Below are 19,043 nucleotides of genomic sequence, written 5' to 3' on the forward strand. Positions count from 1 at the left end.
TTGCATGAATGAGAGTAAGGCAATTCAATGAAATGTGTAAACAGATTCTACCATAAGTCTCATATTATAACACTTTAATAAAGGGTAAGTTCACCTTTATATACATGTGGATTGAGTGAATGCAGCAATATCAGTAGAACACATCAGTGAGAGTTTGAGGAAAATCAGACAATCAGTTCAGAAGTTATGAATGTTTGGAGTTTCTGTTCAGTCACTGCTGGATGAGAAGACTACTACAGCTTGTGATGTCACATGTGTAGAACATGAAAAAAATATAAAGAAAATTCAAGATATTTTCACTTTTCTCGCAAGATAATAGAACATTTGACTTCCCTCTTTCAGATGGCAGGGGGAATAATTTTACCCTTTACAAATGTCAGTGACAAGTCGAGGAAATGTGCACTTTTTTCACAAAATAAAATTTGGTGAAATTCTCTTTATGTTTTCCTTATATCAATCTACGCATGTGACATCATACACTGGAGTAGTCTTCTCATCCAGCAGTGACTGCTCAGAAACTTTAAAAATTCTGAACTTTTGAACAGATTGTCCAATTTTCCCCAAACTTTCACCGATGTGTCCGACTAATATTGCTGCATTCACTAAATCCACAAGTATAATTATGAAGGTGAACTTGTCCTTTAAATATATGAATATGAGAAGACACCAAAAGAACAAAAGAAAGTTGACGTGTCTCGGCACATTTCACTCTATTATCTATAAAAATATTTGTCACCCAAATAGGAGTGTCAAAGCACTAAAGCATAGTAAATGAACCCCCAAACTGTCAAATTTCTCGATGTTCTGCATTTAGGATTATTGTAAGCATGAGAGAATGCTTGTCACAGCCTTTTCAAAACCAATTTTCACCAAATAAACACTGATTTTCATCCAGAATTGTATGCTTTTAAGCATTTAAAGAAAAGTGGTTTCTTAGTATCCCGCAAAAAGCTAATACCTGAATTCTCACCTCAAACAGTACTGTACCATCCCTTTATTAAAGGGATGGTATAGTATTGGTGGAGATGAGGATTGAGCTTTTAACTTTTTGCGAGATACCAAGAAACTACTTATGAAATAATACACAGCATACCATCCTACAAGGAATTCAATGTTTATTTGATGAAAATCGGGTTTGGAATGGCCGAGACATCCAAAAACAAAGTAAGAAAACAACAACAACAATCGTAATAAAAGGTGGGTCCCACCTTTTATTGTGATTGTTTTGTTTTGGATATATCTCAGCCATTTCAAAACCAATTTTCATCAAATGAACATTGAATTCCTCTGGGAATCACATGCTCTTTCATATTTCATAAGAGGTTTCTCATCATCTCACCAAAAAATGTTCAATAGAAAACTGAAGTTAGGACACAACCACAACTATACGATCCCTTAAAAAGCATGAAGATATACAATCACAAGAGCAAATTCCATTTCCTCTTCGGTCAAATATCTTTCCCCAATTCTCTCTCTATATCTCTCTAATTTTTTCTTTTTTCCACCTCACCTGTCTCTGCAACTTCAGCGGGACACTCAGCATCAAGCTGACAATTCTCTTCTTGATTTGATCCCGATCATGTTCGGTGATTTTGTTCGGCTCGTCTTCCACCTACAAGAAAAAAAAAAACACACACACACACAAACACACACAGAAATGACAATAAGATTAGCTTTGTGCAAAGAGATCATCAATATTATGCTATTGACAGTCAACAGACTTCATAAACAATCTATCCTGGGTCTACCAACATCTGAAGACCCCTTCCCCCAACAACAAAAAAGTCATACACCCAAAGTATCAACTCTAAATGTCCCGGAACCGTTCAGCGCAAAGTGAAAATCATTTCATTACCTCTGCAAAGGGAGGTGGTTATGATTTCATTACCGCTGGTTTGTTTGTTTTGTCCATGAGCAAAATAACTCAAAATGTTGTGAACGGATTTGAGTGAAACTTGCAGGAAAGCTTGAGAATGACACAAGAAACAGATGATTAAATTTGGGTAGTGACCCAGAAATTTTTATGGATTTTATGAAGGATTTTTGATATTTTGGCAGATAGGTCAATGAACTTGAAAGTTCAAGCTGCATACTTTTTAGGTTTTCATGCACGCACTGAAGTGCGTGCTCTAGTTTCTGCTAGGACGAGGTGTGTCACACAGCTGAGGGTCGATGACATAATCCCTGATCTCTATGGAAGAGCAAGATCAGTGGTGGCAATGAGCTGCTTAGCGGAGGTCTGCGCTCTCAGAGTGCTTCTCTAGTTGTTTATGTTTTCCTTCTTAACACTTCCCAACTCAAGTACAAACAACTTACTATCCTCCAGTTCCTCTTGACAAAGTTCTTGAATGTGATGGCGGCTGACTGGCGGATGATTTCGTCTGCACTCTCGACTTCAATCAGGGTCAGGAGAAGAATGGCATAATTCGGGGTACCCTCTACCGACTCCAGGTACTTTTCAGCTGTGAGATAAGAGAAAGAGGAATAAAGATGAAAAGAGACGGTGTGGTTACAGGACAACATCTTCAATATTGGCATGGAAACAGCCAAGATGTGATACGATGAGCAAAGTGTACAATATTCTATTTAAAAAAAATCAACTACAAAATTACATTTTTTTTTTTTTTTTTTAAATCAGATTTCTACTGAAACTACAATTTGGCAGGGCCTTATGGCCATGGCATTGTAAGGCACATGTTTCTTGTGCAGAACAAAACTTGTTAATGGGTTAGGCATACTGACTGTACTTAATAGCTAGTTAATGCTGTTTAGTCAAGTTGAATGATACCACACTCCAAGCTTACTTCATCAACTGTTGTATAATGGTACAGTATTGGTGGAGATGAGAATTGGGCTTTTAACTTTTTGCGAGATACCAAGAAAACACTTATTAAATAGTACAGAGCATACCATTTTAAGAGGAATCCAAAGTTTATTTGATGAAAATCAGGTTTGGAATGACTGAAACATCCAAAAACAAAGTAAAACAAAGCGATCGTCATAAAGTGTGGGTCCCACACTTATTAGAATCACTCTGTTTTGGATATGTCTGCCATTTCAAAACCAATTTTCATCATATAAACGTTGAATTCCTCATGGAATTTCATGCTCTTTCATATTTCATAAGAAGTTTCTCATTATCTCACCAAAAATGTTAGAAACCTGAAATTAGGTCTCAACCAAAACTATACAATCCCTTTAAATGTGAACAATTTAAGCACAAATTATAGCCATGAAAAATTCAAGGTGCCAAAACATTGCTGGAAGCATGGAAAACAGTAACATACAAATGAGAAAAAGACTTGGAAAGTAATTATTTTTGGTTCTATCCATGCCTCAATCTACACACACAACATAATAATGGAAAATGCTTTTGACCTCCTATCAGAAGTCCAATGTCAGAGTTCTTTGTGCAATACAAAATATCCACTGATGAGCTCAATGACAACAAATGGATATGGCACAATACCGATACATCCAGCTCACCCTGTTTTCGTTCCGCAACTTGTGGGGAGAGTGTCCTCTGGAGGCAGTTTGCCAACGTCTTCAAGTTCTCCGCATTGACTTCCATGGTGGGAACAACTGTGCTTTGATTTGGTAGACTAGAGAACAGAGAAATTAGTATTAGGTACATGTAACATTTAAGACAAGTTGTTAGGTGATACGCACAGGGGGCTATAAGATATTGGTCGCTGTGGTCGGCACCTTGTAAAAGTGGACAATGAGAAATCAAAGCAGGACATTCAGAAAAGTACATTTGCATGCTGTTATCAACTTGAAAGTAATCACACCCTAATATTCCTCAATTTAAACTCTCATTTTCACTACCCAGGAAGAGGTGTTTGACATGAATAAAATCAAACAGGACTCTTTGTTTAGGTGTTAAGGGTCATCTTGGCTTTGAATAAAAATAAAATAGGTCTCTTAAAATATGAACTTTGACCCAAATTTCCATTTAACAAAGACGGCTAAAAACCTACATAACAATTTGCCATTATTATAGAAGATGATAAGTTGGTCAAACTTTATGAATGAGCCCACAAAATTTTACACGGCCAATGCACTGCAACCTCCAATACAAAACAAAGGGAAAGTATGTGTGTGTGCGCTTGGGTTCAACTTGATATCTCGCGAATGATTTCAAACATGAACGATATCGGAATTTTACTCTGTAGCTCAACTCTGAAAAAAAAAAAGGAAAAAAGAAAGGAATTTTGCTACATTGTATGGCTATGCTGTGTTCAAACTTGGGTGCAAACAAATAGGTCACTGTGCGCTGGCATGCGAGGCAGAGTTCTTATTCTTGCCAATATAGTACACACAAAAAATAATCAAAACAAAATAAAACCACAGAATAACAACAACAAATATCAAACATATTCATCTTAATTCTTAAAACAATAGGCTTTATGCACTGATGTCACAGCTTACTTAATGACCGATTTCGATGCCACCTTGAAGGCAAGCCATGTCTTGACAAAGCACTCAAGCATGCATTATGCGTGCAATCGCAAAATTTGATTCGAAAACCTAACCCTAATCCCAACCTTAAAATGACACTTGTTGATATTTTATCTGTTACAGATATCTACTGTCATATGTTTCAGCTTCTCAACAATGTCATTGTGAGTGAACTACAGCCATCAAAAAAAATACTGCTACAATCGCTGTTGTTGCAATTCATAAAAGTAACTACGAAACCAAATCCATCATGAACGCACTCAGAAAATAATCCCTTAAGATTTTGAAATTAGAGTATGATGTAACAAAGACAACCTCTATACACTGACCCTGTATAAATATGTGTAGGGCCTACTTCGCGGCGCAAGCAACGCATCGCTTGCCCTCAGCCTGTTGAGCGGTGTTGAGGGTGGGCACCCTTCAGTTTCTATGGCTGCGTGATATTCATTGGAATTGAACAATGAAATTAACCTGTAATGTTAGAGTCTAGGGCCTAGGACCCTATAGGGTACTAAGTACTATAAAAACACAAATACAGCTATATTGCCATTACAATTTATATATAAATACCGGTACACCAGATGGTCAGACCTACATTTTACCAAGTCTCAGCGCCTCATCTCACGCTCACACACCCAGCATCCATTTTCTCACGCCTTCTCACACTTGTTGGATTATGTCAATCGTAGCTAGTTTGCTCTGCAATAACTGCGTTGCAAAGGAGCAGACAGCGCAGCCTGCATGGTGTACAAAACACGTTCAAGGCAGCACAGCAGCGAGCGCCGCGATTGATCTAAATGTAGCTATCTCATCAAGCGATTAGATCTATCATCTTCTATGGTATCTTTTTGAAAAGATAATACTTTTTCTGCCTTTCTCTCAGCTCATACCGAGTCACGGGAGAGACTGATTGAGGACTGGGGTTGTTCGTGCTGTGTGTGTGTGTGTGTGTGTGTGTGTGCACGCACGCTCGCGCGCGCACGCGTATGTGTGAGGGTGTGCGTGTGTGTTTGCGCGCGTGTGTGTGTGTGTGTACAAAGTATAATGTGTGTGAATGAAAGAAGATTGTGAAAATGTGGTTGTAATCAAGGGTAGGGTGAAAGAATATAAAGTGAATATAAGGCTAGGAAAAGGGGGGAAGGGACGAAAGAAAATATTTTTAAAAAATTGAAAAAATGACACAAAAGGTTTACAAACTAGTATACAGCCGCAGAGAGTAAACTAAAAGATGATGGAAGGAAAGAAAGAAGATAAACTTGCATTATAAAGGAAAGCGAGGGAGAGATGGATATGTTTGAAAAGAAAAGAGGAAAGCAAAGAGGAAATATTGATTGAAAACAAAATTTCAGCACTAGGTAGAATAATAGAATGAGAGATGAATCAAAACTGGATGAAGACAAAGATACATGTAAATCTAGGAAGGAAAGAAAGACTTATGCAGGTTGAAAAGAAAATAAAGAAAAGGATTCGTTAGAAAGACACAGAGGAGAGGACAGAAAAAAAAAAGATCCTTGGAGTTGGAAGGAAACAAAGAAAGTACAGCTCAAATAGGAAATTGATAAAGTTAAACAAGAGGAAAACCACAAAGAAATGATCGATAGGAAGGAAAGAGAAATTTAACTATAGCTTCTACCCGAAAATGAAAGAAGAAAGGATAAAAAAGAAAGAGAAAGATAGGCAGCACACACTCGCGCTCAACCGCTTTGAAGCTACAACCACTAATGCAAGACTTGGCCAAGGAAAAGAGAAATAACAAATTTTTGCTTTTCAACGACACCAAAGAAAAAGCCGCTGTGTGGCTACATTCAGACCAAATGATTGACCCTACAATATGTGTGTGTAAGTGCATACGCTGAACGAAGTCGTACCTACTGTGCTTGTATACAAAGCAGCACTTCAAGCGATCAAGATTTTCCAACGATTTTCTGACACTTGTAGAACTAAAAGAGTTAAAACTTAACTTCTATACGACTTTGGGAGACCCAGATGCATATTTTAGGTTACTAAATAACAAGGTGTCAAGGGTGAGTTTGTGCATGTTTGGACTTATCAGATGCAGATGTTATACTGGCGATCATTTGACAAACAGGTGCGAAAGTACACTAGCGCCGACCTATTATAATAGCTAAAAGATGAGATTTGGTGTATACCTGTAGGCAAAAGTGTGTGCGTGCATCCCTGTGTATCGCAAGCAAGGTTAGGGTTAGCCCGACCAGACACTGTTACGCTATGCGAAAACAGCGTCTGACGCGCACGGCATGCAGCCTCGAAGTGAGGAACCTCAACACAACTACAAAACTTAGGAACATGTATACTTTTCTCCTTTAAACAGAATACTTTACTCACGTTAAATGCATGTTTCTATTACAGAAGAATAGTTCGCCACACTGGGTCCATGGAGACCACTTGCGATAAGTCCGTGGAACAAATAAATGACACTTTCTGGCGCAATTCCTGACCGTCGGGCTTCGTCGTTGCAGGATTCAAAATGGCGCCTTGACTTATGCGCATGCGTGACCGGATGTGCTCCAGAGCGAGCGCGTGTGCGTTGAAAGTGTCGAACAAACCTTGGCGTCTGCTACACAATAACCCAGTACAGTTTATAGCTGTATACTAGTAACCGTGCGTACGCTGCTTGAAAGGGCATTCACATCACGTGACCACCCGATATCTAAGCTTGGCCTGGCGTGAAAGATTGTGTACGGTGTGGACATGCTGGATATGATGATCAATTTCGGTAAGTTTCATTACGTACATTTGAATATATATAGCATCAGATGTAGAGTAAATATTGAAGAGTATACTCGATGAGTTTGAGGTGACAAAAATGATCGTAAGTATCAAAAGTCAAAGCTATCGTGATACGATTACGTCGCTCTCCTAGTGATTGGTGGTCGCGCGCGTACAGCCCTGTCGCGACGTACCATGTACAGCGACTGGGCTGTGTATAGTTAGGTTAGGGTAGGTAGATAGTCAGAGTTGTATAGAATGTTCAAGATTTGCACTGACCCACTGTAGTACAATCAATTGTAGGCCTACTACTAGCCTGACCAGACCGCTGTGCAAAGCACAGTGCAGTCTGACATGTACTAGTGTTTAAACGTTGTAAACGACCGTCGCTTTTGACGGCAAGACCACAAAAAAAATGTCTTTTATTTTGTTTGATTTTTACAGTAATACCACCCACCTATATTGCATTTTGCTGATGGTTGAGTTGAATTTGGTGTTTTGTTGGTATCCAAACCTTATTGTTTAATTTTTCGGAGTACATGTAGATTGTGCAATGATTCACAAAATCAACGAACTACCATGAACGCTCAACCCGAGGTACCGTGGTAGCATTTTACTTACGCCTGTGCATTTCGTGTGTTACATAAAGCTTGTCGTCTTTTACAGGCTTATACGTACATTTCCGCGCGTGCTGCTCTCATGATTTGACGTAACTTCAGCTTCCGCTCCGACTAGCTACGTCTAGTATAGGAGAGTGATTGCCATTCAATAACACGCAGAAGATGAGGAGTGAAGCAATACGGACACTTACAGACCTGATTTTAAGGACGGATTTCGGTGGGTTTTTGACGCAATTAAAAAAAAATATGCATACCGATTATTGAATGATTATCATAGATTACGGGGATTCCTTATATTTTAGTTTTCCACGATTAATAAAGATATTCATGAAGGAAACGTACACCCACCGCTGAAAAATAACGTCTGCGAAGGAGTAGACGTGCAGCCGCTGTCGCGAACGAAGCGACAGCGGCTGCGTATAGTTAGGCCTACACTAGGCCTACCAGTGCAGTGACTACTAACATGTTAACGTGTAGACTGTTAGTATAGTAAGGGTACTAGGTCTCGCGCAGGGACCTAATGATCGCGCATAGCGTAACTGCGTATAGCAAGCGATATTACGCGTAGGACTAAGCGCAAAATTTGCCGATACGCCCATGGAATAAACATACCTGACTTACCGCTCAACATGAGAAGGAAGCAGGTAAGAAATTTTGATTTCCAACGAATTTTCCACTAAATTTCCAATTTTTTACCTTGTACAAACCTACCTTCCCTTAAAATCTGTTCTAAGGATGTTGTAGCCTAGACGTGTCGTCTCGCTTGTCTCGTTCGTAGTCGATAGAATTCGTAATTTGTTCGATCGATCGTTTACCACGTGACGTCATCATACACAAGAACAATGTATGCTGCCAGCTACGCTGAAATACTGTTAATAAATGTTGTTTTAAGTCAAATTTTAACACAACGATTATAATATTACAAAGGAATAAATATTTCAGTCTATCGAAGTTGAAGTGTGATTTCAATTTGAATTTGCTTGTGATTTCTTGCGCTAACTTGTGATATATTTGTGACAGGGGAGGGCCATAATATGAAGAAAACAAATTAGATGAGAGTGTGACAAATGGGTGACGAAAATGAGAGGGTGACGAATGGGTAAGCACACAGACAAACACACACACACACACACACACACACACAAAGTATATGTTCATATTTCACTTTTTTCCATTTTATATTACGTGTATATTATTGGTTAAAGTGATTAGAAATATTGTAAGAAAACTTTATAAATAAAAATCATTAACGATTATGAAAATATCAATGATAGAAATAATGATAATAATGATAAAATGATGATGGTGGTGGAAGTGATAATAATAATAATGAAAATGATAATGATGATGATGATTATGATGATCGATGATGGTGGTGGTGATAATAGTAATAATGATGATAATAATAATAACAATAATAATAATAATAATGATAATAATAATAACACATATAATAATAATAATAACAATAATATACACAAGTTAGGTAAAACTGCTGTTGCTTATAACAGGGACAAATTTAATATCAAGTGAAAAAATATTCTACGAAAGCCGGAGCACGTTACAGCCGCAGAGGGGCAGACACTTTCACGCATGAAACTACAGAGGGCAGCTGCGCGATCTTTACATACCCCGAGAAATTGAACGCATAAAAGAAAGTCCGACATACAAACGGCGACAGCGCACTACTCCGTCATCGTATCATCAGGAGATTCTGGGAGGTGATTTTTCTGCTTTTTCGTGATATTCATTGAGAAATTCAGGTACGATTATAGAATAACTTCTATTATAAGAGCATTTCAAATTTACGTGCGCGATATCTAGACCCCTCAACCATACTAACAGTTACAGTGTAAAATTTAATTGGGGTGGCTGTCCCAAATGGCAAAAAGAGAGAAAAAGGAACTCTTTCCACTATCTCTAACGGAACGCATAATAACGTTTAACAAGTTAGGTTCTATCATTAGCATTATACTCAAATTCAGAGTAGGGTGCCTACAACTAAAATATTAGACTAAATTTAGTAGTATTCTTGAATTTCTAGTAAATTTATGTAGTAACACACCCACAAGAGGTCTCGTCTCACGACTCTCAGAAAACCAGATTGCAACTCACAAATTCTGTGTCACTGACGACACTGGTCACTGTAGATTCTAGTCCAAGCGCTCAGCTAACGTTAGAGCTAGACTAGTCGGCGCTCGATACTCGAAAGTCGTATGAGTCCCGTTTTAATGATTGTAGAACCGTGCCGTGAGAACGGGAGCCAGATATCAATTGGCCAGGTAGTAGTAGGCTAGGCCCTAGGCTATCGTGTCTGTGTAGATTAGCGGGCGAACCGCAGCCAACGTCAGATCAATCCAGTCAGATCAATTTGGTGGCGGTCACGTCGGAGTAAATTAGGGTTTGTTTCTCTTCATGGAAAGGACGTCCGTCACACTGCACTGCCTTCTTCAGCCGGCTGTCCCCGCATACCAGCTAGCCGCGCGGCATTGCAGCAGGAAGCAATTCACTAGTTACACGTCCGACGTCCACCGACGTCCAGCACTGTACACAGTCAGTATGAACCAGTAAATTGCATACGTATCCTTCACGTGTGTGTATGGGGAAACGTACATACGCCGCGCGCTTTGTGTTCAAAATGGCGAAATTGTGCACTGTCCTCCGTCGCTCAATATTTTCATAAGATAAACTTTACTGGAATAATAAATATATTTGGATTTATTCTTCACATTTTATAATATGTCACAAATATAAGGTATTCTTTTATGAATTACGAACAATCATACGTTTTTTTAGCGCTCTTTTTGGTCTGAAACAAATACATTTATAGTAAAAGGGAAAAGTGCATACAATCACGTGATAATTGACCAATCAACTTCTTTGAAAAAAGCCGCCATCTTGACTCAATCTCTGTGATACTCAATGGACTTCGTGAAGAATATTTCATAAATTGAAAGATTTCCAATCTATCTTTCTTAATATTACGGTTGCTGTGGCGGTTAGAATCGCTTTCACCAGCCATGGCAACCCCTTCTGGAGGAAAAATTCGTTCTAAGCGCTCTCATAGCTCTCGGAAGCCATACGAACGCCCGAAACCAAAGGTAAGTTTTCGCGCACGCTGGGACCGCATACTCTGCTACGTAAATTGCACGTAGAAGTCTGTCTTTCCACGTTCTCGTTGCTGTGACTGTCTGCGTAGTTAGGCGAATGTGAAATACGTGACATGAACATGTCTGGAGATGGCTGTTTCGAGACAGGCCATGAACACAATGACATGAACGCATTTTGTGCGAGAACTTCATGCTGATTGTCCATATTAAGTCTGACATTAGATCTACCACTTTATGAAAATTGTAGTGAACATGTTCACGGTGCGGTGTTTCTTTGATTAAACTGTTAGTGTTAGCAAAAGTTATTGGCACTGCACTGCACTGGCACATGCATACTGCATGTGCATGCACGACGGTGACCCAATCGGTCCAAACAAGCATGGCTCGATTGCTTTAGCAACCTTGTACCTCGACGTGACATGGGCATCCATCCATCTGTGGCGATGAGACTGGAAGCACAGCAGCACAGCCTGCAGGTCACCCTTGCCATTGTGTGAAGGGTTGGCTTCTGTTTTGTTCTGTGTAGACCTAGATTCATCTGCTCGACGATGCAATGTGTGTGTGTAGGCTCGTGTAGGCCTACATGGTCAAAGCTCCAACGATGCATGATTTCTGGTAGGCCTAACGTTAGTAAGACAGAAACTTTCAGAACATTTTGAATGGTGTCTGGGTGCTAGTGTATGTTAACACCACCTCGTCAATTGATCTCCGAGTCCAGTCATACACAGGCTCACCTTAATTACTGTACGGTGGTTTTATTTTATTGTACGGTGGTTTTATCACGGTGGTTTTATTTTCCCGAATTTCGCAAATCGCCTTTGAACCGCGAAAATAACAACGTGCAAAAACAAAAACGCGCGAGACCCTCGCAACCGCGAAATCAACAACACGCAAAAATGTTCTCCAAGTAGCAATTCGCGAAAATATCTGTACGCGAAAATTAAAATGATTGCATCTGACTCCGCAAAGACACAAGTTATGTTTTAGTTCCACTTTTTGTAGGCCTAGTGTTGCACTGTTGGAAAATCTTGAAGTTGATTACTTGAAAAGCTGCTCTGCACACAACCAATCTATACAGTACGAACATGTTCAGCGCAAGTGCATACATGCAAAGAATGGCTCGTTTGATCCAATGTTTTTAGTGATCCAACAGTTTTTTTTTTTTAATGGTGTGTTTGAAAAGCTAAATTTGTTTTTCCCTCTTCCTCGGCATCGGCGAAGTCTTGTGGTATATAAAGCAGCTAGCAGTTTGTGTATGCGTCCCTTTATTATATCTTTCTCTTTTCTATCTTTCCTTCTGTTCTTTGTCTTTGATTTCCAGGTATTTTATCTTAACTTTCCCTTTCCTTTTTATAATAATCCTTTCTTTGACTTATTTGTGTTTGTGAATTTCCTCATGTCTAACTGTTCTCAATTTCTATTCAATCTCATTTTCTGCCCATCACTTTGCTCTTTGTTTCCTTCACTCCTTCAGGTTATCTTTCCCTCCATGTACAATTTACTTTTTCTTTCTTTCTTCTCCAATATCTTTTTCTTATGTTCCTTCTAATGTAGATCTATCATTTCCTTTGTATACTTTTCAACCTGTAGCAGGTGTCTAATTCTCTTTCCTCCCTATTCATCTCTCCTTTCATCTACATGTAGACATGTAGGCCTACCTCTAACCTAGTTATTGCTCATCTCTCATTTTAAAATTCTATTTCTGTCTGAATTTTTGGTTAAAATCTTTAATTTTTTTTTTTTTGCTTTGCTTTCCTCTTTTTTTTTTTCAAACATATCTATTACCCCTAAAATGTACGTCTAATGTAAGTCTCTCGTCTTTCTTTCCTTCCACTATATTTCTTACATTCGTAATTTTATTTTTTGTTCCAATTTTAGAAATCTTTTCTCTCCAGGTTTGCCTTTCTTTTATCTGTTCATTCATTTCCTCCCCCCCCCCCCTTCATATTCTGTCACTTTTGTCGTATTGTCACATTTTCAGTCTTTAATATTTCATTCAAACACAGACCCTCACACACAGACACAACACAAATAACAACACCAAACCTCAATCAATCACTACCACAAGACTCGATACAAGCTGAGGGAAAGGCAGAAAAGCAACTTTATCTTTTTTAAAGATACCATAGAAATTAGAAGAACTTGCTATTATTTTTTGTTTTACATTCAGATCAATTGCTACAAGGGACTTTTCAAGACACAACACAATCATATCCTCAAATCACATATTCAGAATTTAATTTTCTCTTTCGCATGTCAAATGTGTGAGAAACATTTTGTGGTTGGTGGTCTATACGCTGGCCATAGACTACTACTAGATGCAAATGAATGATGTGATCTTACATTGTACGCACCCAAGTGCAACGTTCGGAGGTCGAACAAGGTCACATTTCGGTGTTGTGCACTTCCTTTGGTTATGCAGTCACAGTGCAGCAAGCTTATGCAGAGCATAGTATACCGAAATCGCATCTAATATTTTCCTTTTTTCCATGACCAAAATAGCGTCACCTCACAATAGAAATATATTTTCTGAACTTACAATAGATTCCTTTTCCCCCAACATGTAACAATTGCTGGGAAAATCTATGAAGCTATGATAGTTTAGAGATACAGATACAATGTACAAAATTGTAGTGCTTGATGCTTTTCACATACGACTGAATAGAAATTATGTTGTGCACCGGCGCAGAGTTTGATATCAACACATTATGACGGAAATGAAATAGCGCCACTGCCGTTGGAGTTTTTACAATATTGCATTGATACTTGATAGCGAGAATAACACAACAAGCCACCATGTACAGTGTACCATGGACCTGCCTGTTTCATGTGAATGTAGAGTCTAATGTTACACATGCAATGCAGATTATTGCATGTTGGGTCCATGTCCATTTGTGTGTTACAGGCTTACATTTGGTAGTTTACATGTAGTTTTCTTTGGTTGTTCATTGGTGATACATGTAGTAGAACTAAATGATGAACTAAATAGAACTTGGCTGCATATGGTTGTATATGCACTTGGGTCACATTCCGTCTTTATCCAGAGGTTTTTTTTTTGTTTTTTTTTTTTGAAGATTTTTTCGCTATCCATCATGCAGGTGACCAGCACATAGAAGCCTTGCAGTAGTGAACTATGACTAGTGACCACAAATGAGTAAAATTTTGAAATTTCGAACTCTCTTGAAGTTGAATTCTAACCAAAGAAAAAACGCAGCAAAAAAAAAAAAAAGTTGCATTGAACTGTTTGGGAACTATTGGCACGTGCAAGACAACCTGAAGCGACAATACTCCTGAGGAATCCCACAGTGCATCTATGACAGGGCTCTGCGGCGTGGGCAGAATTATTGGGAGTTTTTTATTTTGTTTTGTTTGTTTTGTTTTTTTTGCTGCCCATTGGCAATAAGATTTTGGGCAGGCATTTTTCTTATTGTTCCAAAACACTTCCCCGACTAAGATTCTCACTTGCCCTAAGCAATCAGGCAAGCGATTGTGTGCACGTAGCACCTTGCTAAATAGTGATTTTGTTGTTTTGAGTTTGATGTTTTTAGATTATCTTACACTTGTTGGTGAAAGTGCATCAGCATTTTCTTCATTCATTTGCTGTTTGGCTTCAATACCTACTGTAAATTGTAACTGTAGGGACTGTATGCATAGCAGTCCTCGAGGCAAATGGAAGTGTGGATTTTAATTCTCACTTAAGGCAAGCCATTTGAGATGACTGTCAATCATACATTGTACTCTATTTGATAGGTTTATAAGTAATAATATTGGGGGGAAAAAATGGTCACATACATGTAATTGTATACTGTAAAAGTGGATATTTTCGCGGGACTAATTTTTCGCGCTAGGCCCGGTCAGAAGAGTTTCGCGTGTTTTTAATTCCGCGGAATCAAGACATGACGCACAGGAACGTATGGCAAGCAAAAATATTTGCGTGTTTTTATTTTCGCGCTAGTTTCTGGTTGCGCGAAATGCGCGAAAATTTCAACACCGCGAAAATTTCCACTTTTACAGTAATTTGGTTTGCAGTATTAGCTTTCAGGCTCTCCATGACAATGCACTATTGTGGTTTAATATTTCAGGGATACCACATGATCACCCAGGAGTGACCTTAATGATGAGCCTGGATGATCAAGTTAGCATAATGATGTCATGATAGGAAACCCAAAAGGGTTGCTACTTGGATTCCCTCTAAAATCCTGTTTTTATACAGGAAGTATTTGTTCAGTCCCATTCTCATGAGGTTTGTTTAATTGAAAAGAAAACTTGTTAAGTTCTTACAGTGTAATATGCTCTAGACACCTTTTGATGAAACTAAAGCTCTGCTAGTAGAACATTAATGCATGCAGAGAGTATTTTCATCCAATTACAGGGAGTACACTGTACATATCTGAATTTCTGCTGACATGTCCAGTTACAGTGTACTTTCATTTGTAATCTATGATTATACAGTGCATGTGTACAAATCCTCGTGTACAAATCCTCATGTGCACATAATGGAGTCATAAGCATACACACTTGAACAATTTACACTTACATGTACGAGTGTACCAGTAAAATAGTCTTTTTTGCACAGTGTTGTGTTGTGTGTTTGCAATCTTTTTGTTTCCTTCTGACATTCGCTATTGTTATGCTTGCTAAGCCTTCCAATTGCAAGGAATCACATGCAGGTGTAGGTGTTTTGGTATTTGCTGCCTCCAGAGGCTATCCAAAGGACCCGGGTTTGATTCCCAAGTCTAACTTAGTAATGTGTGTAATCATACTGTCCCATCTAGTAAGAGGCAAAGCACTTTGTCCCTCAGATAGGACATAAAATAGAGGTCCCATGTGTTAGAGAGCCACAACTCATGCATGTACAATGTAAAAGATCCCGATTCATTCATTCATCGCAAAGTGCAGGGGCCCCTTGCATAAAACTTACTAATATTATGGTAACTTTGCCATCCAATGGTAACTTCCATGGAATTCTTGATTTTGATTGGCTGTTAAGTATTTTTGCCATGGTAGTTACCATCGGATGGCAAAGTTACCACAAAACTTTTATGCAACGGGGCCCAGGTTGCAATAACCTGATGAAATGGTCCCACCCTGCATCAAAATGGACCCCATGGAAGACCAGCTAGTGCAGCTGAATATGGGCTATCCAGCCATCGTCTCGGATGGAAACTGAGACATACAAAACAAACAAACAAACCGGGTTTGGCAGTTACATAGTAACTAGAGCTTTTCATCTGTCCTTGCCACATACCCATACCATCTCATCATATTAGCTTTTTCTCTTCTCCTCGTTGCAGACTAAAGAAGGGGATGTTGACTGAAATTACTGCCCTGTTTTCCTTACAGTAAATATTTGCAGCATAGATGGTAGTAGTATTGGCACTTGTGAAGATGCGGAAGTTAGTAGGCATCGCAACAGAAGGCGCGACCTGATGTGACCTTCAGCATGTCAGGCGAGCTACCATACATGTATAAAGAACAAAGAAATGAGCGTCCTCTTGTGGTCAAGTGCGTACAGGTATTTGTGATCCCCAGAATTCTCACCTGCTTGAGTGTTTGTTTTGCATAGAAGTTGAGATGAAGTTCAGTGCAATATTTCAGATCATAATAGTACCGATATGGTCATGCTCTATTTTCTGTTGTCATATTTGCACATCAGCCATGCATGCAAGTTTCCATTGCATGCTTTATCAATAATAATCTTGAGCATGCATCCAGAATTTTCTCACAGTATGTTGAAGGTCACAGAGCATTTCAGACACTGTCGTTTTGGATGTTGACAAGTCTATATTGCGCCACAGTTTCATGCATTACATACACTGACATGTATAACGTGATTATCAGATCCCTCTTTCTTTCTTTCTTCTTGGGGGGGGGGGGTATTTCCAATAAAATAGTTTGGTAATAGTTGTACCTCCATCAGAAGTACTACTGGAGTTCAGTTATACCACTTGTATGAAAACTAGCAGCTTCAATATGCCTTGAGTTGCTACAGCAATACAGTAATCTGCAGAATGCAGAACTTTGATTTTTATCCTTCTTTATTCTTTGTAATGACTGCTGACCTAGAGTACTCAGTTGCAACTTGCTACTGCAATTCAGAAAAAAAAAATTGGAGACCTCTCATTTCTCTTTCTATTAAATTAAGACAAAAAGGAGAACATTATTCTCCTTTTTTTTTTTTTTTTGTCTTAGTTTGATAGAAAGTGAAAAGAAGTCTTCAGTCTTCCTGAGGTGCAGTAGTATGTTGCTACTGAGTACCGGTACTCTATTTCAGCAGTCTCAGTTGTGAAATCAAGAATGTGCCAGTATAAATCAAGGTACATATTATTAGGTAGACAAATCTTAATCAAATTGTTTTGTTTTGTTTAATGTTTGACTTTTATTAAGAAACTGTGGAATAAAATGCGACTCTGCCTATGTGGTGTTTGTAGTAGAAAGCCAATATCAGACTGACGTCATTTTTTCATATCTTTTTTTTTTTTTTTAGTCTGTTCCTGTTAAGTCACCAAAATTTTCTGTTTAACATAGATATCAAAAACTAACCACATGAATGCAATAATATCATTTGTAAAGTGATGTCCTTTGTTCATATGAGGACATTTTTGTCAGTATGGTAACAGCTACCAGATCATATGGCTTCAGAATGAAAAAGAGTTGGGGCTCCTTGTAGTGTTATCACATGAATGCAAAGATATCATTTGTAAAGTGATGCCCTTTGTTCATATGAGGGCTTTTATGTCAGTTTGATAGCAGCTACCAGATCATGTGGCTTCAGAATAAAAAAGAATCTTGGCTTCTTGTAGTGTTTGAAATACAGCATGTACATGTACATGTACTCTACATGAGAATGTTATTGAGTGTGTGTATATGTACAGTATACGTACATGTACGATGTATGTGTGTGGGGGAACAACAATGATGCATACTGTCATTCATACCTCAATACAATGCGTAACAATATCTTCATGTTGAATGCATTTTGAGTGTGTACTACAATGTAACTCTCAAATGTAACTCTCCAATGGACACGCTATGAGTTGGAACAGCATACACTACAGTGCCGTTATAAGTTGGTACATACTGTAAAATGTTACACCTATGGCACAACTATAAAATTGGGCATTAACAAAGGTAAACTTGGGTCACAGGTTACATTGTACTGACAATGTTTCCTGCTATATTCCTACAGTAATTGTAAATCTATCTGAAACTTTGTTTCTTTGTGCAAAGCTGCTGACATTCTTCTGTTTATTTTCTCTTTGTTTATTGTGGGTTTTTTTTTTCTTTCTTTTTTTGGAGGGGGGTTGGACATGAAGTGGAGGGAGGGTCGTACAATATTACATGAAAATGGATGCCAACAGGATGCAAATACAAATGTATGCACAAGAATCACACTCTCAGCATTTTTAGTTATTTTTCTCTTTGATCATTATGCTCAAGTTGATATCAATGTGTACAAAATGTATGTAGTCCTTGCGTTTGGCTCTGGTACTATTGTATTTCATGGGAGGATCATGCAGTGCATTCATACAGTGTACAGCCTGGGGTAGTGCCAAGCTCATTCACTTTGTGTACAATCTGTGTTAAAAGAAATATTTGCCATGTGAAAAGAAGTCAGTAAAATGAGGGACTTGAATTGTTCCAGGTTCACTGATAGTGGAAGCTGCTAATAGTACGCTGCACTGTGTTTGCATAACTTCTCGCCACAAAGACAAGAAACGCCCACTGGAGAGTAACAACTATGTAAAAATAATTACTGTGTATACATTTACACTGCATATGTCAGGTATGGAGCACATAATTGGACACTCTGCAAGTGACCTTTCGTGACATGGGTCATGTGATAATGCTGTATCATAATCTCAAAACGCACTATGTACCATGAACGACTCTGCCTGGGGCTGTAAGATATTCTGCACAGAGGTGAATGCATGCATTGTGTATGAGCAGCAGAGTGCATTACACTGTACAAGTCATGCATCTGACAGTGTTATTGTATACTATATGTAGGCAGTATGAAGTTACCAGTGAAGCAACGCTTGAGCAGCATTAGTTACTACACTGTGCCCCCATAGCATTAGATTCAGACTATGTCCTTCCCTCAAGAGTTACTCATGTGTTT

At 38.6% G+C, this 19,043-nt stretch overlaps 2 protein-coding genes across 2 annotated transcripts in view; one reads left to right on the forward strand and one right to left on the reverse strand.

Annotated features, from left to right (window-relative positions):
• The window catches only part of LOC140234357 (exportin-2-like), a 38,403-nt gene extending 28,372 nt beyond the window's left edge, over positions 1-10,031 (reverse strand). Inside the window, 4 exon segments of the mRNA XM_072314416.1 lie at positions 1,511-1,612; positions 2,317-2,462; positions 3,487-3,602; positions 9,927-10,031. Of these exon segments, the coding sequence (XP_072170517.1) occupies positions 1,511-1,612; positions 2,317-2,462; positions 3,487-3,571 (333 nt within the window). The 5' untranslated portion in view covers positions 3,572-3,602; positions 9,927-10,031.
• A 696-nt stretch (positions 10,032-10,727) lies between these two features.
• The window catches only part of LOC140233923 (uncharacterized), a 31,223-nt gene continuing 22,907 nt past the window's right edge, over positions 10,728-19,043 (forward strand). Inside the window, exon 1 of the mRNA XM_072314012.1 lies at positions 10,728-10,912. Coding sequence (XP_072170113.1) covers positions 10,832-10,912 — 81 coding nt within the window. The 5' untranslated portion in view covers positions 10,728-10,831. The remainder of the gene's footprint in view (positions 10,913-19,043) is intronic.

The sequence above is a fragment of the Diadema setosum genome, chromosome 10, assembly GCF_964275005.1.
Source record: "Diadema setosum chromosome 10, eeDiaSeto1, whole genome shotgun sequence".
Lineage (NCBI taxonomy): Eukaryota > Metazoa > Echinodermata > Echinoidea > Diadematoida > Diadematidae > Diadema > Diadema setosum.